The sequence below is a fragment of the Eulemur rufifrons genome, chromosome 9 (assembly GCF_041146395.1).
Source record: "Eulemur rufifrons isolate Redbay chromosome 9, OSU_ERuf_1, whole genome shotgun sequence".
In the NCBI taxonomy this organism is placed as follows: Eukaryota; Metazoa; Chordata; class Mammalia; order Primates; family Lemuridae; genus Eulemur; species Eulemur rufifrons.
Window position 1 is genome coordinate 38,770,156 of NC_090991.1, and position 23,348 is coordinate 38,793,503.

Below are 23,348 nucleotides of genomic sequence, written 5' to 3' on the forward strand. Positions count from 1 at the left end.
TGGCAAACCAGGATACCATAAAAAGAAATGTCCACGGGTAATATGTTTCTCTGGGAGCGGAGGAAAGTCTCAGGGAATGCCTGTTAAAAATAGCGTTAGTCCTCAAACGAGGCAGGAATGCTAAGCATCTGGAATCGTTGTTAGAGTATTCCATTCCTCTCCACCTCATGAATCTGAGATATTTTTTATAATAAAAAAAAAAAGTATGCTTAGTTAAGGGAAAAAAACCCAAATAATCTGGAAATACATGTAAAGTCAGTTCACACACACGCTGTGCCTACTGAGGCAGCCACTCTTAATAGCTTGGCACGTTTCCTTCTAGTCAGCTTTGATCTTAACCACACAGTCCAGCCAAAGAGCCCTGGTGTGACTCTTGTACCCAAGAAGAGATTGCATCAGGTTTTACCAAATTGCAGCGTGTGTGGTTTACACATACCATGGTCGTCACAGGGTGCTAGGGAGGCGTCGTGATTTATGCGTATGTGGAAGGAAAGGATGGCCAGTAGAGCTTTGTTCCCTTTTGAAGGGATGAATGTGACGATTGCCTCCTTGAAACATTAATAAACATACTTAATCTCAAAGGCAGTTCTTTCTGGCCCTGGCAAAATTGTCAGAGGTATGTTGTAACTCCCATTTCAACTCCCTTTCTCGTCTTTCCCACCAACCTCCATTGTATATGACCCACTAACTTGACCCACAGTCACTCCTTTGAGATACAGTTATCTGTTTAACCAGAGAGAGAGAGAGTTTTTTAGAACCGCTGGTGAATGATAGGCTATATTGTACATTCTGGGTTCTAGGGCTGTCTTATCTCCTTCTAGGCTTAGATTTAAAGGGTGTGTGCAGTACTCATTGTAAATGACCAGAATTTGATTTTTTAAAAATCCAGCTGTAGGAACTGAAACTTTAAAAAGGAATTGAATACCAAGAAGTGGGATGGGGAAAGAGAAAAGGAAATACAACATTGCTTGCAAGTTTATTTAGCATCCTTCCGGAAGTTTTATTAGTAATAGTAATTGTGAAATAGTCAACAAGCAGAAGGAGAGAAGGTAGCTGTCCTCAAGTGATGTAAGTGTTGCCCTGACATGCCATGGCTTTTTAAAAATTTTTTTAAAGAAACCCCGTTATAGAAGTCACCTTCCTCTGCCCAAGACAGTTTTCCAAGGAGTAGTTACTGCTTTGTTCTGAACTAACTCAAAGAACCATCTATAGTGGAGACTTGTGCTTAACATGGCTAGTGTGTAGCTTTTTGTTTTCAGAGAGATGTGGAGGTTTAAGACTGATTCTCATGTAGAAGTGTGAGTGGTGGGTTGTTTGCCCAGTTTCTTCCAGTTTGAAGCAATAGGCTTAGCCAGCCTCTCTTCTGCTATTGAACACCTTAAATATTTGGGAATAAGGCAATGGAATGTAAAATGTCCCTGCACCGTGTTCCAACCCTAGTCTTGGCAGTGTGATTCCTCTGAGGGAAATCTGAACTAGTTTGCAGAGGGTCAACCAATGCTGAAATGTTTTTTTCCTTTAAGAAGGCTGACAGAAAGGTAAAGCCTTGTCAGTCCCCGTGGTGGCAATGTTATGTGGTGGTCCAAACCCCCTCTACAGTCCACGTGTGCTCCTAATCCCGTGGCATCTCTAGGCCCATGTCCCCAGCGTAGGCAGGCGACAGTGGTCAGCATTGTCTCTTTCTACCCTTTGCTGGTGCTGGCTCATGTGCACGGAGAGGACTCTGCAGCTTGCTATTCTTTAGTGTGGGTTTGTTCATTTTTCTGCTTCTGGGCCCGTCATGCCCACTTCCTTGAGTCTGAGTTCCAGTCTCCATGTAGAAAGTCACTGTTCTTTAATGAGCCAAGTAAAAACCAGTGACCTACATTTGTTGTGTCTTCGATTGGTAGTAAGATTGACTCTAGAGAGAAAAGCTAAAAACCATTTTCTCAGGTTTCTGTTCAGCTTGAAGCTAAATGAAAGTAGATGTTAGTAACTAGAACTTCTAGCCAGAGGAAGAAAAAGATAATTCCCTGGCAGCCTTTTTCAGAAAAGCTATGCCTCTTTGCCATTCCTATTCTGAGATCTAATAGTGGTGTTAGAGGGATCTCTCTCTTGTTCCTTTCTCTTCCAAAAGGTTCTGAATCAAACGGAGGATCACCGCCAGAGGGTTCTGCAGGCAGCCGCTAAGAACATCCGTGTCTGGTTCATCAAGGTGCGGAAGATGAAGGCCATCTACCACACCCTGAACCTGTGCAACATAGATGTGACCCAGAAGTGCCTGATTGCGGAGGTCTGGTGCCCCGTCACTGACCTGGACTCCATCCAGTTTGCACTGAGAAGGGGCACGGTGAGTCCCCAAAGCTAGCAGTGCAGCTTGTGGCCTGGAAGAGATGTTCCTAACAGTAGTAATATTAATTTCATTTTTATGTCATTTTTACTTTCAGAGTTCTTTAATATATCTGTCTTATATCGTGACAGTACATTTCGTATACCTAGAATAGCCTAGAGTACTATCCTTATTTTGCAGATGTGGAAAGTGCATTTCAGAGATGTGAAATGATTTTGGTCATATGCCCATGATTCTTCAGGGTAGCTCGTGACCAGAATGTCAGTTTCCTGACCCACTCTCTGTATTCAACTACTTCTGTTTGATGGTTAATTAGATCAACTGATCTATCCAAGGCACTGCTGTAAGGGCCTGGAGGAGGACAGAGATGTACGGAACATGCCCTCGGGTATCTTAGTTTATTAAGAGAGGATAACACGCAAACATACAAGACAGTCTGTGCCAAGAGTGGCATATGTGGGGCGGAGGGGGAAGTGTGGAGCTTTTCCAACTGTGGTGATTTGGAAAAAGCTTCAAGAAGCAAGGTGACATTTGATCAGAGCATTGAAGAAACGGGAAGATGTTGATCAGCAATGAAGAAAAGAAAATAATATGGACAAAGGCAGGAAGTACAGTGCAACCATGCATGTTTGGGCAAGAACAGGATTATAATGGGTTAGTTGAAAGAGTGGGAGTACCTGTCTGCATCAGGTAGATTAGAACCTAATTGTGAAAGGTTTTAAAGCTACAGGTTAGAAGGTTTAAATTTTATTCCAGATGGAATTGAGAAGCATTGGAATTTATTTAGTGGTGAAGGAACATGATCAGAACAGTTTTAAAAGAGTAATCTGCTGATAGTATCTAGTTTGGATTGAGGAGTCAAGAGATTCTGCAGGCAGGGGTCAGTTAGGAGGTGGTTGTAGACACAGAGTAGGAAATGCTGAGGACCCCTAGGTAGGCCTTGCCAACGGGAAGAGAAAATAATGATGCATTTGTGAGATGTTCTGAAGGAAAAGTCAATGGGTATACTTTGGTCCCAGCAAGGCGCCGGAGAAATACAAGGAGAAAGAATTAAACATGTTTTTGTTGGGGGTAAGATGATTTCTCATTGTAGGTTTAGCTTGCATTTCCCTGATGATTAGTGATTTTGAACATTTTTTCATGTTTGTAGGCCATTTCTCTATCTTCTTTTAAAAAACTTATGTTCATACCTTTTGCCCACTTTTTGATGGGGTTGTTAATTTTTTTCTTGCTGATTTGTTAGAGGTCTTTATAGATTCTGGATATTAGTTCTTTGTCGGATGTAAAGTTTGTGAATATTTTCTCCCATTCTGTGGGTTGTGTATTCACTCTGTTAATTATTTCCTTTGTTGTACAGAAGGTTTTTCATTTAATTAAGTCCCATTTATTTATTTTTGTTGTTGCTGTATTTGCCTCTGGAGTCTTAGTCATAAATTATTTGCCTAGGCCAATTATTAAAAAGTCAAAAAACAATAGATACTGGCATGGATGCAGAGAGATAGGAACACCTATACACTTTTGGTGGGACTGCAAATTAGTACAACCTCTATGGAAAGCAATATGGAGATTCCTCAAAGAAATAAACATAGACCTACATTTGATCCAGCAATTCCACTGCTGGGTATCCACCCAAAGGAAAAGAAGTCATTATATCAAAAAGACATCTGTACCTAAATGTTTATTGCAGCACAATTCACAATTGCAAAGATGTGGAACCAACCTAAGTGTCCATCAATTCATGAGTAGGTAAAGAAAATGTGGTATATACCATGAAGTACTACTCAGCCATAAAAAGGAATGCAATAATGTCATTTGCAGCAACTTGGATGGAACTGGAGACCATTATCCTAAGTGAAGTATCTCAGGAATGGAAAACCAAACACCACATCTTCTCACTAATAAGTGGGAGCTAGATGGGTACACATGGGCACAAAGAGATGTAAAGGACACTGGAAACCAAGAAAGGGGAGGCCAGGAGGGGAAGTGTGGGATAAAAATTTACCTATTGGATATAATGAACACTATTCTGGTGTACAGACACACCAAAAATCCTGATTTAAGCATTATACAAGGTATCTAAAAGAAAAAAATATGTTTTTGAGGCATCAAAGCTGAGTGGCCAGGAGAATTAGGGTTGCATTGATGGAAGTAAAAGTTCAGCAAGAGAAGCTTACTGATGAGAGAAAGATGGTCAGTTCAGTTTGCAGCCACATTAAGGTGCTGGACAGAAATCTGTGTGGAAAGGTCAAGCAGACAAGGGGACAGAAATAAGGAAATGGGAATCATGAGAGTGGAAGGGAATGAGGCCTCTGAGAGATATCATAGAGAGAAAATAGGGAAGCCCCTTGCGGGCCTGCAATCTTACGGGATAGGCAGAGGAGAAAGAGCCAGCAAAGAGAGAGGAGTGATTAGTGAGCAGAAAGAGAACTCCTAAGGAATAAAGGTTTTCACTAAAGAAAAGTTCTCCAGTGTCAGGTGCTTGCAGTAGGGGAGAAGCCCTTTGAGTAGGGTGGTGAGCCGCTGACTTTGTGTTTTATTTTTTTTTTGAGACAGAGTCTTGCTCTGTTGCCCGGGCTAAAGTGCTGTGGCGTCAGCCTAGCTCACAGCAACCTCAAACTCCTAGGCTCAAGCAATCCTTCTGCCTCAGCCTCCCAAATAGCTGGGACTACAGGCATGCGCCACCATGCTCAGATAATTTTTTTTTAATATATATTTTCTTAGCTGTCCAAATCATTTCTTTCTATTTTTAGTAGAGACGGCGGTCTCATTCTTGCTCACGCTGGTCTCGAATTCCTGACCTCGAGCGATCTTCCTGCCTCGGCCTCCCAGAGTGCTAGGATTACAGGCGTGAGCCACCGAGCCTGCCCAAGCCGCTGACTTTGAATGAGCGTGCTCAGCAGGACTGCAAGGGATTAGGGAGTTAAGAGGAGGCAGTAAAGGAGAGGCCGAGAACATGCTTCATTCCATCCAGGAAAGGAGAGAACAGTGCTATTCATACAAAGGCAGATATGAAGGAAGTTCCACACTGTCTTTGGTGTTACACATTTTAGAGTTAAATTTTTTCACAGTAAGAATGTACTTCCCAAGACCTAATTGAAGTCTTCCCTTTAAAATTTTATACACAGTCCTAGTTTCCCCAAAGACTGGGAAAGATAACCTACAGTTTTATTTTTTCATTAGTTTTATTGAGATATGATTTACACAAAAGAAAATACATATATTTTATATGTACAGTTTGGTGAGTTTTGATAAATATATATACCTGTGTAGCCTCCACCACAATTAGGAGGAGAACCTAATTTTGTTATCCGTGTTAATATTTCCCAGGAACACAGTGGCTCCACTGTACCCTCCATTTTGAACAGGATGCAGACAAACCAGACTCCTCCAACCTATAACAAAACCAACAAGTTTACCTATGGTTTTCAGAACATAGTAGACGCTTACGGAATTGGAACTTATCGAGAGATCAATCCAGGTAATAAAAGCTTGTATCTTCTTCCTCTAGAGGTTTTTGTTTGTTGTTCTTTTAATGCTGTTTAACAATTGGCTTGGGGCCGGGCGCGGTGGCTCACGCCTGTAATCATGGCACTCTGGGAGGCCGAGGCGGGAGGATCACTCGAGGTCAGGAGTTTGAGACCAGCCTGAGCAAGAGCGAGACCCCCGTCTCTACTAAAAAAATAGAAAGAAATTAGCTGGACAACTAAAAATATATATAGAAAAAATTAGCCGGGCATGGTGGCGCATCCCTGTAGTCCCAGCTACTCGGGAGGCTGAGGCAGGAGGATTGCTTAAGCCCAGGAGTTTGAGGTTGCTGTGAACTAGGCTGACACCACGGCACTCTAGCCCAGACAACAGAGTGAGACTCTGTCTCAAAAAAAGAAAAAAAAAAACTGGCTTGAAACGGAAGATGTTGTCAAGACCCCAGCTCTTTGTAGTTCCTGTGAAGGGGTGCCCATTTGACATAAGAAGCAGGTTTATGGCCAGGTAGCACTCTTTTTTTTTAAATTTTATTTATTTATTTATTTTTTTGAGACAGAGTCTCGCTTTGTTGCCTGGGCTAGAGTGAGTGCTGTGGCGTCAGCCTAGCTCACAGCAACCTCAAACTCCTGGGCTTAAGGAATCCTTCTGCCTCAGCCTCCCAAATAGCTGGGACTACAGGCATGTGCCACCATGCCCGGCTAATTTTTTCTATATATTTTTAGTTGGCCAGATAATTTTTTTTCTATTTTTTAGTAGAGACGGGGTCTCGCTCTTGCTCAGGCTGGTCTTGAACTCCTGACCTTGAGCAATCCACCCGCCTCAGCCTCCCAGAGTGCTAGGATTACAGGCGTGAGCCACCGCGCCCGGCCCGGGTAGCACTCTTTTAAGAGCTCATTCAATTGGATTCTTCCATGTGCCTCGCAGTGGCAAAGCACCTGGGCTTCTCTAGCAAACCATCTGCAGGAGCTGTTTTAAGTAAAATGCTTTTTCCAAGATGTCTGATATTTTAAAATGGCTTCCCTGTTCAAAGTTATACAGAGAAAATATAGCAATAATTAACCATTTTAGGCACAACGCAGATTTCTCCTCTGTTTGGAGAGTTAATTATTAAATCAAGAGTGTGAACGTTTGTTTTCAGCTGGAGCTTGATGCAGGCCTTGCTTTGCTCCAGTTCTGGGCTTGCCTGGACTGCCTGGTAGCTTATTCAGCTGGGAAATGGTTGCAGCACAAGGAGAGAGCTAGCCTGCCCGAGGGGCAGCGTCCCAGGGGTTAGAAGGAGGGAATCAAAGAACAAACCACAGTGTTGCCAGGGCTACACCTTCATTTCCGGTGTTCTTCTTTGTTTAAAATGTTATCAGTAGCTCAGATTCCATTAGAGGCTTTGTGAGGGTGCGTAGATCCTGCCATGACAGATTTTCCCTGTCTGGCAGCTGGGGAATAAGTCACTTTATAGTGCTCTTAAAGTATGGAAAAGAATGTGAGATTTGGGGAATTGTGGTTTTATGCACTTTATGTTTTTCTTTTTTTTTTTTTTTGGTTTCTTTGTAGCTCCATATACCATCATCACTTTCCCTTTTCTGTTTGCTGTGATGTTTGGGGATTTTGGCCATGGCATTTTGATGACCCTTTTTGCTGTGTGGATGGTGTTAAGGGAAAGCCGAATCCTTTCCCAGAAGAATGAAAATGAGGTAATGTTTAAGTTATATCTGCATTGGACTGAAATTTTATTTTAATTTCTCAAGCATTCATTATGAAAATTTTGATCTGGAAATCTTTTATCCATGAATTTATCAACAGAGAATAGAGGCCAGGTGTGGTGGCTCACGCCTACAATCCTAGAACTCTGGGAGGCCGAGGCGGGCGGATTACTTGAGGTCACGACCAGCCTGAGCAAAAGGGAGACCCTATTTCTACTAAAAATAGAAAAATTAACTAGGCATCGTGACACACGCCTGTAGTCTCAGCTACTTGGGAGGCTGAGGCAAGAGGATCTCTTGAGCCCAGGAGTTTGACATTGCAGTGAGCTGTGATGACGCCACTGCACTCTATCTGGGGCGATAGAGTGAGACTATCTTTAAAAAATAAAGGAGGGGTGGAGAATAGAGAAGTTATGTTCATTTTAACACTAAAGAGGCCATGTGTTACCTGGGTGTGGTCATACACGCCTGCCATCCCAGCTACTCAGAAGCCTGAGGCAGAAGGATGGCTTGAGCCCAGCAGTTCAAGACCAGCCTGGGCAGCATAGTGAGACCCCATCTCAAATAAATAAATAGATAGATAGATGCCATGTGCTGTGAAAGCGAATTTCTCATTAGCATTGTATTTTGGTCTTTACTTCAAGCTCTCTGTATCAGGATGCGTAAAATAGTACCAGAGGAAGGGGCTAGTATATTCTAAATGACATTGTCACAACATGAGCTACAGTGAGTATATTCTCATTACTTCTTTCTTCTGGTTCCCAGATGTTTAGCACTGTGTTCAGTGGTCGATACATTATTCTATTGATGGGTGTGTTCTCCATGTACACTGGCCTCATCTACAATGATTGCTTTTCCAAGTCTCTTAATATCTTTGGGTCATCCTGGAGTGTACGGCCGATGTTTACGTATAATAATTGGACGTAAGTTGCAGAAAAAGCGAAAATTCAAAACTTATTCCTTTCATATTTAGCCCTGATTTTTAAGACAAGTGGTAAATTAACACTTCTTTAGGAAGTGGTTGGCAGTGTCTGTGTTTCAGAGGAATGCAGTGTCTCCTCTTATTTATGCTCCAGCCTGTGAAGTGCTTTGTGATTTGCTCAGCAAATATCAAGGGACTGAGACTATAAATTAAGTGCTTTCTTTTTTGTTAATTAAAAGCAAATTCCCCAAATTCCCTACTTGGTTGTGTATATGTGTCTAATTTTTCTTTTTGTCATCTCTGATCCCTCCTTCTCAGTTACTAGTGCCTACTTTTTTTTCCCCCTCCTCTTTTACTGAAGAGACAGATAGCTGTAGTAGTCTCTTTTGGGGTCAGTATCTGGACCCCCGTTGTTTTCCTCTCTCCGTGAAAATAAATGTGACTTTTCTCCTAACATGGTAGGGACGAGACGCTTCAGGGGAACCCTGTTCTGCAGCTGAACCCGGCACTCCCTGGAGTTTTTGGTGGACCATACCCTTTTGGCATCGATCCGGTAAGAGCACTTCTTTCCTCTATGCTTACCTCACGTGTTTTACCTCTAACTCGGAAGTGAGAGAATTAAAGTGAACATAGTTAATTTGGTTTTTTGTTGATAGAGTGTTGGAAAACCTTGATGTATCTGTTCAGAGTACTTCAAAGCCATAGAGACCCGGGTGCCTTGGGGAGCCACATTTTTTTTTCCTGCACTGCTTATTTCTGAAGTGGCTAATAATGTTGACTCTGGGAAGACTGATTTTCAAGACTCCTTCCCAGTTCTTAATTTATTTCTGCTTAACTTGGTTTGATTTTTTATTTTTAGCATGTTTCAACAAAGCAGAAATCTCTCTTTCCTATGGATTTTAGACTTCCATTCTTGCCTTTACATACTTAACAAAAACTTATCCCAGAATATATGATCAAATCTTTTTTATTGTATGCTAAAAAAAAAAAAAAAGGAGTGGGGACAAGTATCTAAGAATAAGCATGAGACAGTAGGGATTACAAAATTCCAGATCACTGTGGGCTAGAAAGATTAAAGTTTCTTGTAGAAAGTGGGAATTAATCTAGCCTTTAAAAAAATTTTCACATTGTTAATAGGTAAGGAAAAGTGTATACAAAAGTATAAAGATGAGAGGTACAAATAATTATTAATATAATTATTTTAATTATAATAGAAGCTAATGTTACTAAAGTGCTTACTATGAGTCAGGAGCTCTGCTAACACCCAAAATATCTGATTTAATACTCAAAACAGCAGTACTGCTGCTCTTATTATACATGTAGTGAAACTGAGGGATGAAGAGGTTTAATAACGTTTTATGTATTCATTTAACAAATGTTTATTGAATCCTGGGGATGAGGTGGCACACACCCATAGTCCCAGCTACTCAGGAGATTGAGGTGGAAGGATCATTTGAGCCCAGGAGTTTAAGACCAGCCTGGGCAACATAGAGAGACCCTGTCTCAAAAAAAAAAAAAAGAGAAATTTATTGAATCCCTCTTTTCTATAAGACACAGTACCTGCTGGGTGAAACAATTTTACGATGTAGCTCCTTCCCTTAAGTAGCTTGGACTCTAATAACAATATTACCTTATATTTATGTAGTGTTCTATGGTTGTGAAGTTTTTTTGAAGATCTTTCATTTGAGGCTTACAGGGTAGATGTTGACTTTGAAGTACCTGTGGGACACCCAGGTACAAATGCCCATCAGGCAGTTCAGGGGAACTAGGGTTGGAGAAAGAGCGAGTCACAAGTTTTCATGTTAGAGGTCACTGAGGATGAGTTCTTGATGTGAAGGTGAGACCAGCCTGAGCAAGAGCCTCCATCTCTAGTAAAAACAGAAAAACTAGCCAGGCGTTGTGGCACACACCTGCAGTCCCAGCTACTTGGGAGGCTGAGGCAAGAGGTTCGCTTGAGTCCAGGTGTTTGAGGCTGCAGTGAGCTATGATGATGCCACAGCACTCTAGCCAGGGTGACAGAGTGAGACTCTTGTCTCAAAAAAAAAAAGGATTGGAAGCAATCAGAGAAATTTGCTGACTATATATTTTATGATATTAAAGAATCATTTTTGGCCAGGCGCGGTGGCTCACGCCTGTAATCCTAGCAGTCTGGGAGGCCAAGGCAGGTGGATCGTTTGAGCTCAGAAGTTCGAGACCAGCCTGAGCAAAAATGAGACCCTGTCTCTACTAAAGAAATAGAAAGAAATTATATGGACGACTAAAAATATATATAGAAAAAATTAGCCAGGCATGGTGGCACATGCCTCTAGTCCCAGCTACTTGGGAGGCTGAGGCAGTAGGATTGCTTGAGCCCAGGAGTTTGAGGTTGCTGTGAGCTAGGCTGATGCCACGGCACTCTAGCCTGGGCAACAGAGTGAGATTCTGTCTCAAAAAAAAAAAAGAAAGAAAGAAAAAAAAGAATCATTGTTAGTGCTTTTGGGTATGATGACAATATTGTGGTCATGTTTTAAAAACGAGTCCTTACCTTTTAGAGATCCATACTGAAATATTTACAGGTAAAATGACATGATACCTGGACTTGGCTTCAAAATAATATGGAGGTGGGGAATGGGTAGAAATATGATGAAACAAAATTAGCACGAGTCCATAAATTGATAGTAATGTTGAAGCTTTGTGATAGGTACACGGGAGTTTGTTATACCATTCTCTCTACTTAAGTAAATGTTTAGAATTTTCCATAATTTAAAAAAACTGTTTTTTAACAGATGAATAATATTTTTTCCATTTGAGAATTCTTTGTAATACCTTTTTTGTGTCTTGGGCTGTAACAGATATGGAACATTGCTACCAATAAACTAACCTTCCTCAACTCCTTTAAGATGAAGATGTCTGTTATCCTTGGCATCATCCATATGTTGTTTGGAGTCAGCTTAAGCCTTTTCAACCATATGTGAGTTTCTCTGTTTGTGTCATAAGAATGTGCATAGTTTAGATAATGTTTTTGCCTGAAGAAATCATGACATCTTTGGGGAAGGACTGATAATTCAGAACCCCATTCTACATTATAGAAGTGCTTTTATTAAAAGTCTCATAATCTCAAATGAGGCTTAATATTACTCCCTTAACAATTTACAGTTGTAGTAAAGATCTTTGAACAAAACCTGAGCACCTTTCATGAAAATGAGTCAGTCCTTTTTCTTCCTTGATGTGTAGCTCACATAAGATTATGAACTGTGGCCTTGAACTGTACTAGATTTTTCCAGTCTCTTTCTCTTGGAGAGAATGGTAGGGATGGCACTGGAGCCATTCAAGGTCCAGAACTTTGAAAGTGATAGGTAGTCTTACATTGTCTCTGTTGCCCCCAGCCTCTGCATGCTGCTTCTTAAAGTGATAAAGGCAGAATTGAAGGGTGGCTCACGCCTGTAATCCTAGCTCTCTGGGAGGCCGAGATGAGCGGGTCGTTTGAGCTCGGGAGTTCGAGACCAGCCTGAGCAAGAGCGAGACTCTGTCTCTACTAAAAAATAGAAAGAAATTAACTGGACAACTAAAAAAAAAATATATATATAAAATTAGCCGGGCATGGTGTCATATGCCTGTAGTCCCAGCTACTCGGGAGGCTGAGGCAAGAGGATTGCTTGAGCCCAGGACTTTGAGGTTGCTGTGAGCTAGGCTGATGACATGGCACTCTAGCCTGGGCAACAGAGTGAGACTCTGTCTCAAAAAAAAGCAAGGACAGAATTGAAGGAGTGTTAGGTAAAACTGTCTCCACTCAGTGTAGGAGTGGCCCTGGGTCTGTTTAGCCTTAACATTTTTTTCCTCTCTCCTTTTTAGCTATTTCAAGAAGCCCCTGAATATATACTTTGGATTTATTCCTGAAGTAATCTTCATGACCTCTTTGTTTGGCTACTTGGTTATACTTATTTTTTACAAGTGGACGGCCTATGATGCTCATACATCTGAGAATGCACCAAGCCTTCTGATCCACTTTATAAACATGTTCCTCTTCTCCTACCCAGAGTCTGATAAGTCAATGCTGTATTCTGGACAGGTATGTCAACCCAGCGGGAGGCTGCCCGGGGTGGTTACCCTAGGTCAGGAAGCCAGATGTTTCTCTGACACTAACAAAGCCTAAGAAAACCTTTCTGTATTATGTGGATTTTACCCCATATATAAAGATCTAAATTCAGACCATTTTCTTTAGCTTGGAAGGATCCACTGTAATTTCTGTATCCAGAAAGGGTAGTATTTATAACTGCCATCCTATAGGACAATTCTTGGGCTTTGCTGCAACATCTGCTAATTATTTTGAGAAACTGAATAGTGTTATTCATATATCAGTAAGAAAGTACTGTTTTGGGGGATATTTGTACTGGAGTTGATCAGTAATGCATATTTGATTAATGGACTTTTATGTGATGTGCCTTGTCCTCCTTCTTACTTTGCAGAAAGGAATTCAGTGTTTCCTGGTAGTGGTTGCGCTACTGTGTGTACCTTGGATGCTGCTGTTTAAACCACTGGTCCTTCGCCATCAGTACTTGAGGAGGAAGCATTTGGTGGGTGTATTTCTATTGCTGAAAGTTACTAGATTGTTTTTCCCCCTCGAGATTAAGGCAATTCCCCAGTGGATATAATTACTTGTCCACAAATCTATATGCTCTTAAAATGCATTTGTGTTATATCTCAGCATGAGCACTGAGCCTGCTGAAGTCAGAGAAACATGTATTTGCTGCTCAGACATCTGGAGTCAGCTTTGAGTAGCTGGGGTAGAGAGAACAAGTCACAGGGTTTTACCTTTCCTGGTCACGCTTTGCTCACGCTGTGCTCAGCAGGATCCAGGCCTGGGCCTGTCAAGATGCAGCATCAGCCAAAGCGAGGCTGCAAGAGCTGTAGGCGGTGAACCCACTAGTGTGGTTTGCCTGGGCGACCACAGCACTGACGCTGAGACATTGCCTTTTAAAATGTGATACTGTGATACTTTCACTGACCAAAACATCCAGGAAAAAGGTTTGGTTTAAAGCACATGGATTTTTTTTTTTTTCTTTTTAAAAAGTAGGAGGCATACATGTATGTGTTTACTTACTGCATGTGTGCATATGAAGTCTACAGACATAAATTTAAATTTGCCAAATGTCCGGTACTGTACATAATTTCTAGCTATCAAAAAATGCTTACTTATTACACTGCCTGAAAAAAACCAAAAGATCTTGTTGCATGACTCTCATACGGCTGTTAGATTATTACTCCTGGTGGAGAGCAGCTGAGTTACAAGACCCTCCTTCTCCCTTTTCTGACCATCTTCATCCTTCCATGTGCCCTCCATTCGTCTCCCCCTTCACTCCCTCCCTCTTTTGTTTTCTTCTCCCTTCCTCTTTTCTTCCATTTACTATCAGGAAGGGCAACCTGTGGAGGCCCCAGTCAGCCCAACCCCGAGCCAACAGGGAGTAGAGGCAGCAGCGGCTGCAACAGTGAGTGGATTAAAACCAACAAATCATCACATTTTTTTTAAAGAGGTGGCAAACAGTGCAGCAGAATTCTTTTTAACTATATTGAGAGCGTGGGACATGTGTGCTCTTGGGAAGTTTGTCCTTATTACTCACTGAGATGATGACAGAAAAAGATTTCCACCTCTTGAGAATAGATTCTGGTATCTTTACCATTGGTCTGCTAAGTTTCTGTTCAAATATGTAAGTACAGTCATGTCCATGGGAACAAAGTGGCTATTGTACCCTCTCCGAGTACCATCATCTTAATCGAGGATGGCAGCTCTTGGGCTCATCCACTTTCATGTCTGTATTTTGTGACCACATTATTAGATGATTTTTCAGCATGGAGGCAAAAATATCTCTGTGATTCTTGAATTCATTTCCCTGCACTTTAGAGTTCTATTATAGAGTGATACTTGCACAATTGGTCCTTTTTAGCAGTGACTTACCCTCTTTAAAGTGAAAGTCTATATGTTTACTTTTTTATGAGAAACTCAGGGGCCCTCCTGTCCTCACATGTTCCAGTGAGATCCCCACTCTCCCATGTGTCCTGTGTGTGCTGTACATCTGGTGTAATAACCAAAGTCATCTTCTGTCTTGATCCTTCCCTCTTCTGATACTAACTCGTGATTCAGTAACAACACTTGAATGTTAAGCATGTGAATATTTGTCCTTAAAAACATCTTTTAATCAAAATCTTATAGTGCACTAATATCATACTAGCCTGATATAGTCTAGGTTATGAGTCTATAAGACTTTTAAAATCTTACCAGTAGTGATTACTCATGTACTATGTTCTCATAGCATATGCTCCTTTAAAGAAAATGCAAGACTTAGATATATAACCATTTCCTTCATTAGGTGTTTCTGATCATTTTAAACTTAGAAAATTGCTTACGGTCCTCCTTCTAGTACTAGTCTAAAAAGACTAATATTTTGAGTGAGAAGAAATTTTAATCTTACTGCTTAAAATTATTTTCAATTAGGGCCTTCCCTATGAGAAATTTTAAAAACTCTTGGAACATATACTACCTATTATTAATGTTCTTTCCACATCAGCTCTTCTGTCTGTGAGTCTTAGTGCGTGTAGTGTGCTTCTGAGACGCTTTTGATACTTTTAAATCTAGCAACCTCTTCTGTGATAGATTCCAAGTTAAAAGTCCCCAGTCTAGAAACCTGCACATTCATAGGGTCTTCTTACCCGCTTGGTTCTTTAGCCAAACATTTGTTTCTGGAGAGCAGCCTGAAGGCATCAGGATGGTCATTCTATAAAAAGGGCCCTGGATTCTTGACCCCAGAGGGCTGAGGATGTGAACACTGATCTGTTTTTATTCTGTTCTTTGTCCTTTTGCTTGTCTGTAAGCAGAATTTCACAGTTTAATTTTTCTTTTCTTTCTTCTGATGTGTGTGTCTCATCTCCTTTCCTGTAACTCTCATTCCCTGTGTTCTGAAGGGATACTTGTTAGTGTCTGGCTGGGAGACTTAAAATTTAGTATATCTTGGAGATTGTTTTGTAACAATAATTGCTCCTTTTTTACGGTAGCCTAGCATTCCATAGAATATGCCATTGGATATGCCAAAATTATGTATCACTCTCTCCTTGATGGATATGTTGGTTCTCAGTTCTTTGCTGTTATAAACAGCAATGCAAGGAACATCCTTATCCATATATCTTAATGTCCCAGCATTCAGATTGCTAAACCTCAAAGGGAAAATGCATTTTAAATTTTGATGGACCTTTCACAATGATTATACAATTTGTACTTGGGAAGTTTTTTTTATTTTTTTTTGAGACAGAGTCTCACTCTATCACCTGGGCTAGAGTGCCGTGGTGTCAGCCTAGCTCACAACAACCTGAAACTCCTGGGCTCAAGTGATCCTCCTGCCTCAGCCTCCCGAGTAGCTGGGACCACAGGCGTGCCACCACCACTCTCGGCTAATTTTTTTCTGTTTTTAGTAGAGATGGGATCTTGTTCTTGTTCAGGCTAGTCTCGAACTCCTGAGCTCAAGGATCCTCCCTCCTTGGTCTCCCAGAGTGCTAGGATTACAGGCGTGAGCCACCATTCCCAGCTGGGAAAGTATTTTTTAAATACAAATTTCCTGGGCCCCACCCCAGACCTACTAAATTTATAATTTCTGGGAGTCGTATTTGAGAATCTCTATTTAAAATGCAGCTTTTAAGGTGATTCTAATGCAGCTGGTTCGCTGACCAGGATGTGAGAACCACTGCTAGAGGAAGAGGCAGGATTTATGCAAACACTGAGGTCTGAGCTGGTCAGTAAGCTGAGGCGAGAGCTGTGGTGAAAGGAACACACCAAAAGCTGAAGCTGTGCACGGGGACCGCGAGGCATTGACCAGACCTGCTTGTGCACTGTTTGTGCTGCTGCCCCGAAGGCCGCTGGCAGGAGAGCCATCCTGGAACTCTTGCCTTATTTGGCTCCCTGGACAGAAACCACGTGAAGTGGTTCTAGGGGCTGTTTCTTAAGTTCCTTTTCATGCTGTGGCAGGTTAGCATTAAAGGGTATCTATCGGACTTCACCTAGTTCTGCCTGGTTTTTGTTCTTTTGCCCCAGTAAACCCAAGTTTTTTCAAATCAAGTTGACTTTAAAATTCTGTTTATGGGGACCCTGCTGAAGACTGTACTGTGAAGTCAGAAGAAGCAAATGCCCAGTTGGTATCTGCCCACATGCCTGTAGAAGAATTGTTTGAACACTCTAAAATCCACTGAAGGACAGCGGCCCCCTCCCTTTTTTTTAAACTCAGTCTTCCCTAGCCACAAGTGAACGTACATTAAGCTTTTTTTTTTCCTTCTCTGATCTAGGAAGTCCTTTGTTCCTGGGCACAGACCCAGTACATTTCTGGGGGAGGTTGCTGGAATTCCTGGGCTCCTGCTGAAAGCTTATCAGGTCAGGGTACAATCACAGTGTTATTTGGCTCCCCTCCCCCTTAGAAAGTCTAGTCTTTAGTTCCAGAAAAGCTTAGACCTTTGCAGGCTGTGCAGATAGTTAGCACTTGTTATGAGAGTCCGTGCATATTAGGGTTTTCATTCAAGCAGCATTCTCACTTGGCATTGACCAAGGCGAGGCCTGTGCCTCTCAGTGCAGCAGGCAAAACTGTGTATTTCCTCTGAAGCAGGGCCAGGTGGTCATTGTAGGCTGGGGCTGGGGCAGGGGAGGTGGCGGTAGGGGTGGGAACAGTTGCTTTTACTTAGCTACTGGATCAGTGGGTTTTGTTTTTGCTGTTGGAACATATGCTTTGCTGAGGTTTGTATGTACTAACTGTCACCCTTCCCACCTCACAGAATGCCACGTTAAAGCCCAGGCAAATTCTACTCTTTCTGTTCATCTGTGTAGGGAACTCTCAACTTTGGTGGGATCAGGGTGGGCAACGGACCGACAGAGGAGGATGCTGAGATTATTCAGCATGACCAGCTCTCCACCCACTCAGAGGACGCGGAAGAGGTAAGATCCAGCGGTGGGGCTTCCTCTCCTTCCACCTCGGGTCGGCCCTAGCCTCGCGGACCTGAGAGGCCTCGCTCAGTCTGCTCCTTGGAAAATAAAAATACTAATTACCAATCAGCCTGCCTTCTGGACTTCTTAGGGCAGCACAGCTTTTTGTAGTGGGCCCCTGCCCCAGACCCCGGGCGCTGCCCACAGAGCCCGCAGCAGTCGTGCCCTGTTGGTGGCTTCTGAGTGGCCTGCAGTACTCTGCAAGCAGATCTCACGTCCGACTGCTCCTCAGCCCTAGGCAGAGACGCCCCCGCATCCCAGCTCTTATGACCTGAAACACAGACCACTCAGGGTAGCGTCTTCATCCCTTGGTCCTTCCAAGAATTGTTCCAGCTACATTACTGACCAGCTGTAATCACTGGTACTTTTGAAGTCCTATTCCCATGGATGTGTTCTTGTCGCAGATATTTCGTTTGAACCTTTTTTTATGTCATCTGCCTACTTTTTACAGGGAGAATGAAAAGCAGTCAGGCCAGGCTAGACTTTTCTTTAAGCTACCACATCCTAGCCCAGTTTTTTAAAATCCACTCTCCTTGAAGATTAAAAAAAAAAAAAAAAAAATCCACTCTCCTTGCCTAACTGCTTATAGCACAAAGCCTCTGAATGGAACTACTGAATCTCATCTATTCGTGTCGTTCTTTTTCAAGCAAATAGAATAGGAGTTGAGGACCCAAGTTGGACTTTTCAGTCTTCCTGACCACTTTCACTATGTATATGGTTTTTTAAAAAAGAAATCTCAAGGGTTTGGGTACCTTTTAAAAATATGTATCTTAATGCTCTAAATTCCTACTGATTTTGCTTTGAGTGTGTGCTGAGGAGGCCTGCCTCCAACACATTAGCCCCATGTGACATTAACAGTCCTCCCCAAGAAGTATTCAGTAGCCTCGTGCTCATAACTTGTGACCTTGTGTGTGGCGTGGCTTCCCACTAAGTGTAAATTTGTGTTTTCAAGCCTTCCGAGGACGCGGTGGTAAGACGAAAGCTGGCTTTGCCTTCATGTTTATCTGGGCTTCTCTCTTCCCATCCTTGTGATTACTCTGCTGACCCTGCCGCACCCCGGGGCCACACACATGCCACCCCTGCATCGTGCATTTCACTGGCCATTTCTAACCAGTTCGTGAGACTGTGTTCTGACAAAGCTCCTCTCCATTAACTGCATCTCATGTCCGTCACCTCTGTCTTTGTTTCATTGACTCTGCTGATCCAATACCTCTGAGAATGGCTTTGAAAGGACCTGCAAGTAATGTCTGCATTGGCATTCTTGAAGTGACCCCCCTTGGGGGTTAAATCCCGTTGGCCTCTGCCTTCCTCTCCTGCGGTGTTGTGGTTGCTCCACTCCCAGCCTCTGGTGGTAGCTGTTTCCTCCCTGCTCCTCTGAGTGCTCAGGAGCAAAGCTTACCCTTCCTCCCTGTCTGACATGCAGCCAGCCTCTTCCTGCTGCCCTCAGCAGCTTGTTGGTGCTTCCAGTTAGAATCGTTGGACCCTTGCTCTGGGTCAGCTCTGCCTCTCTCTGACCCCGGTGGGAGGTGGAAGCTCCGCCTCTCAGATGCGTCCCAGAAAAAAATAATCCATCTGCGTGAGAGAAGTTAATATCATATTAGCCACACAAAGACAATAACAGAATGGAAAGAAAGTTGGCTAAATACTCAGGCTAAATCTAGAGTAGAAGGCCTTCTAGCTCGGTGGTAATTCATTTAGCAACCCACATGTTTTGAATTGGGTTTTTAAAAGGCCTTGCTGCACTGTTTGCATCTTCCCCCAAAACTTCTCTCTAAGGTACGTAGACCCATGAACTATACCCTGCCCTTTCCTGACTCTCCCTGTCCTCTCTAAGGGGGCAGTGGGATGGGAATGGGTAAACCTTTGCTGTTCTGTGTAAGAACAGGCAGTGCCTGGTCTTCCTGAAGTCTGGAGAGGCTCCTTGGCTGGCATCGGGGAGTGTCTGTGTTCCTGGACCGCTCGTCCGTGCACAGTCACTGGCTGAGCTGCCTGGCGGGGCTGGGAGGGGGCGTGTTCCATGCTGGTGACGAGCCCAGCCCTCTCCCGGGATCACCTCCAACAGTATTGCTTTCTAAATGTCTTCTGAGTCGAGCACCCAATGCCATGGTCATTGTCAGAACAGTCTGAGCAGCCATTTTGTCCCAACGTCGTCATTTATAGCCATGTCCCAGGGGCTTGGACATCCAAACAAGATGGACCCCAATTCATCCTCCCCAGTCTCTGGCCGCCCGGCTTCCTCAGTAGTCACAGCATTCTACCTTTATCAGGCACATATGCAGTCTGGTTCTCTACGGCCAAATTTAGGTAACTGTGACAATTATGATTCAGTGATTTCAAACAAAACAGGTTCTTTAAAAAAAGTTCAGCCTACTTCTTTTAGAACTTTTTACTTGGCTGGGAAAACTTGATTGTCCCATGCAGGTCATTGCTCCAGCCCAGTGGAAGCTTTATTTGCTCTCTCTGGGGGCACTCAGGCCAGTTGTTGTCTGGGAAATGGTTGAAGGCTGGAATCGCTCATCCTCCCCAGGTGCATTCACCCCACCATCCACGGGCTCCTCACCCTCCACGTGCCGAGCACTGTGTTTAGTGCCGCAGAAACGGAGAGGAAAAACATAGTTCTTGCCTTCAAGGAGCTCCCACACTAAGTGGGCAGCAGCCTGGGAGGCAGGTGTGGTGATGGAAGTGTGCCCAGGATGCTGCGGGAGCACAAAAGGAGGGCAGAGCTGACAAACGCCGGGCTGCGGCAGGGAGAGGAGACCAGGGAAGGATCCCCAAGGAAGTCATTCCCGAGCTTAGTCTGGTCAAGTGGGAGGCCCTGTGGGGGGAGGGGGATGCAGCCCCACCACCGCGTACAGCTGTGTAGAGGCAGAAGGCCTACAGGCCTGTCACATGCTGGGGACAAGCAGGTGTTCAGTGTGGCTGGGCACAGGCAGGAGCTGGGGGACTGGAGAGAGGTGAGACTAGAGGTTGGCAGAAACCGGCCTTAGTAGCCGTTGCCTCATTTGGGCAATAAGGAGCCATCAGAGGGCAGAGAAGCTGGTGGTGACACAGCCCCATGCACGTTGCGGAAATACCCCTAGTGGCAGTACGGTGGGGTGTATTGGGTCGGGGAGGAGCACAGTCTGGAGGCGTGGACTCTGCCTAGTCTGATGTGATTTAGGACAGAATGGGGCAGCCTGAAGGGAAATAAAGCATTTGCAGGAGGAGTTGGAAAGGAAGGGACCAGGATGAGACATTAAGGCAGTGAGAGCTACTGGTCCCAGTGCCTTACTGAAGTAGGGGGTAAGAGTGAAGATTCCGGATTGACTCCCAGGGTTGGGTGCCCGGGGCATGACTAGTGCCACTCTGTTGGACGTGGAGTAGAAGCAGGTCTCGGTGGGAGCAGAGGAGAGCAGTTACGATGTTGTGTTTGGGGTGCCTGAGTGCTCCAGGAGGAGAGGGCACCCAGATGGCAGGGAAGAGGCAATGTGGGGATGGAGAGGTCCATTTGGGAATCACTCCAGGGGTGGCCCTTGAAGCCCTGAGTGGCAATGCCACAAGAAAGATGCAGGGGCTGAGGCTGAAACTCCAGGGAACAGCAGTATTTGAGGAAGAACCATCATGGAGACTGAGGGTCTGTCCAGAGAGGTGGGGGAAACCATGGGTGGGGGGAGGTGTCTCAAGAAGGAAGAAGAGGCAATAGTGACAGGCACTACAGAGGCACAGTCAAGGACACAGACATCTGTTACATTCAACAACTGGCCAGTCAGGGTGACCTTGCTGGGGAGAGCCGTTTTGTGGGCAGCCAGGGTGGAAGCCAGGTGCAGTACGGTGAGGAATGGTTGGGCAGGGAGGAAACTGAGGTAGAGCGTGGCCAGGCAGTCTGCAGCGGTTCAGAAGTCATAGCCGACTTAACACCGGGCGGGCGCGCCAGACTCCTGGAAGTGCTGGGCTAGATTTCTCACCCAGTTCTCACCTCAGCTGAGAACTTGCAGGAAGCTGGGAATGAAGGAGGGAAGAAGGCGAGGGTAGCCTGGACGGGTGCTTCCCTCCTCCTCTTCTCAGTTTTTTTAATGGAAGAAACTTGAGGTGGAATAGAAATGCTAAAAGGGGCTGGCTCTAAGGGAGCCCCCTTGGCCGCTGTCCTCACAGAGCGCTCAGGAGTGCAGACCCGTGTTCCTTGGGGCCATGGACTCGCTCTTTCAGTGTGGGCTGTGGGCGCAGCAGCAGCGGTGGGAGAGAGCTCTGAACTGCATTGTTGGGACTGAGGGAGCTCGGGGTAACTAGGGTTACACTGGTTTTCAGGGTGAGTAGGGGGCATGAAGAGCCTGTTCTGGGGGAAAAGCCCAGAAATATGCTGGTTGTAGATGGAGGTGAAGGAAAAGGAGGCATTTGCCCAGAGATGATGGCGTATTCAGCAGCCCCCCTCCCCACTGGCCGCACCCCTCTGGCCTGGGCTGAAATGGCTCCACCAGCCCAGCCTGTCTCTCCTCCTAGCCTCTGCAACTTCCCAAGGCATTTCTGGTGTCCTTTGGGAGTGGGATCATGTGAGTTTTGAAAGAAACTATGGTGAAAATAGACCCTGACCTGAGGGCGGGGCAGGGGGAGGCGTGCTCAGCGCTGAGTGTGTGGCAGCCCAGGGCTTTCTGGTCTGGGCTCTGTGGGGAGGAGTCCCAGCCCGGGACTCCTCCAAGCACTGCCCCAGAAGGACCAGGGAGCTGTCTGGGGAAAGCCCCTGGGGCTTCTAGTTTGCATTCACCCCTGGCTGTACTTGGAGCAGCCCTAAAAGTGCACTCCCAGAGCTTGTTCCGGCCCTCTCCTTTATTCTGGAGATTATTCTGGGTGTTGAAAGGAAAACTGGGAGAAAGGGAGCTTGAGGAAAATAGAAACAAACAAAAAGTTGGAGAGCTGAGCTGTTTGGTCCTAATCAGCTGTCCGTGGGGGAATTTGTAAACTTTTGTCGAAATTTCCCTGTGTAATCTTTTCAGAAGTCACGGAAGAACAAGGAGGTTATCTTACTCTCCAAAGCCTGTAAAAAGAACGAGTAAGGTAGCTGTAGAGGTTTAGTCTTCTCCGGGCAGTTTCCGGCCCAGGATCCTGTCTCCTGAGCACAGTCTGGGGGAAATCCTTCCTGCCCACAGGCGCTGATCCCGAGCAGGGATGCTTTTCTCAAAGGCCGGGACAGTGGGAATCGGCTCGGCTGGCCCACTGGCCGGTCCTCACATCCTGGATCCAGACAGTCCCTCAGCTAGTGCCCCCAACTTAGCGCACACTCCCCTCTGGAGCTCAGAGCCCAGCAGGGAGGAAAACAAGTGTGTTAAGTAGAATCTCACTGAAGTGTAGTTTATTAAGATGTAGTGTATTGGGGAGCATGGGGGTGTCCCAATTGGGGGCTGAGCCAGACAGGATTTCTGGGGAAGGCATCGCTGAAATCACTGACTGAGCTCAACACTGGGTGCTCCTGGCCCCCCAAAGGTAAGGCGCCAGCCATGAGGAGTGCAGCCCCTGCCCTGGCCCAGGTTCCAAGTGCCAAGTGACCACAACTCGGGACGCCTGCACCTTCCCCTTCTAGCTTTATCTCTTCTCTGGTTTCCTCCCACAACAGTTTGACTTTGGGGACACCATGGTCCACCAGGCCATCCACACCATCGAGTACTGCCTGGGCTGCATCTCCAACACTGCCTCCTACCTGCGGCTCTGGGCCCTCAGCCTCGCGCACGCACGTGAGTGTGTTTCTCTCCTCCAGAGCTATGGTTCTCCCCTTCTGTGGGCACTCCCTCAGGTGGGGGGCTTCAGTAGAGTGGAAATTACGTAAAAGTTCTGGAATTATCGAGCTTCCTGAATCCAGGGAGAATGAGTACAGACAGGAGGCTTAGCATTTGTGCCAAGTTAGCTCTGCACGGTGTTCCCACTAAGGCCACGGGAAGCCGGGGTGCAAGGAGCCCT

General features: G+C 44.8%; 1 protein-coding gene across 3 annotated transcripts in view; it reads left to right on the forward strand.

The window, feature by feature from the left end:
* ATP6V0A1 (ATPase H+ transporting V0 subunit a1) overlaps positions 1 to 23,348 on the forward strand; it is a 51,721-nt gene that overhangs the window by 21,752 nt on the left and 6,621 nt on the right. For 2 of the 3 annotated variants that reach the window (XM_069482560.1, XM_069482561.1), the window contains exons 10-19: positions 2,117 to 2,329; positions 5,657 to 5,807; positions 7,361 to 7,500; positions 8,275 to 8,432; positions 8,894 to 8,984; positions 11,263 to 11,381; positions 12,263 to 12,479; positions 12,877 to 12,984; positions 17,268 to 17,375; positions 23,008 to 23,125. In XM_069482560.1, the coding sequence (XP_069338661.1) occupies positions 2,117 to 2,329; positions 5,657 to 5,807; positions 7,361 to 7,500; positions 8,275 to 8,432; positions 8,894 to 8,984; positions 11,263 to 11,381; positions 12,263 to 12,479; positions 12,877 to 12,984; positions 17,268 to 17,375; positions 23,008 to 23,125 (1,423 nt within the window). Of the gene's footprint in view, positions 1 to 2,116; positions 2,330 to 5,656; positions 5,808 to 7,360; positions 7,501 to 8,274; positions 8,433 to 8,893; positions 8,985 to 11,262; positions 11,382 to 12,262; positions 12,480 to 12,876; positions 12,985 to 13,821; positions 13,897 to 17,267; positions 17,376 to 18,375; positions 18,394 to 23,007; positions 23,126 to 23,348 lie in introns of all 3 variants that reach the window. The other variant, XM_069482559.1, reaches the window with a different exon arrangement.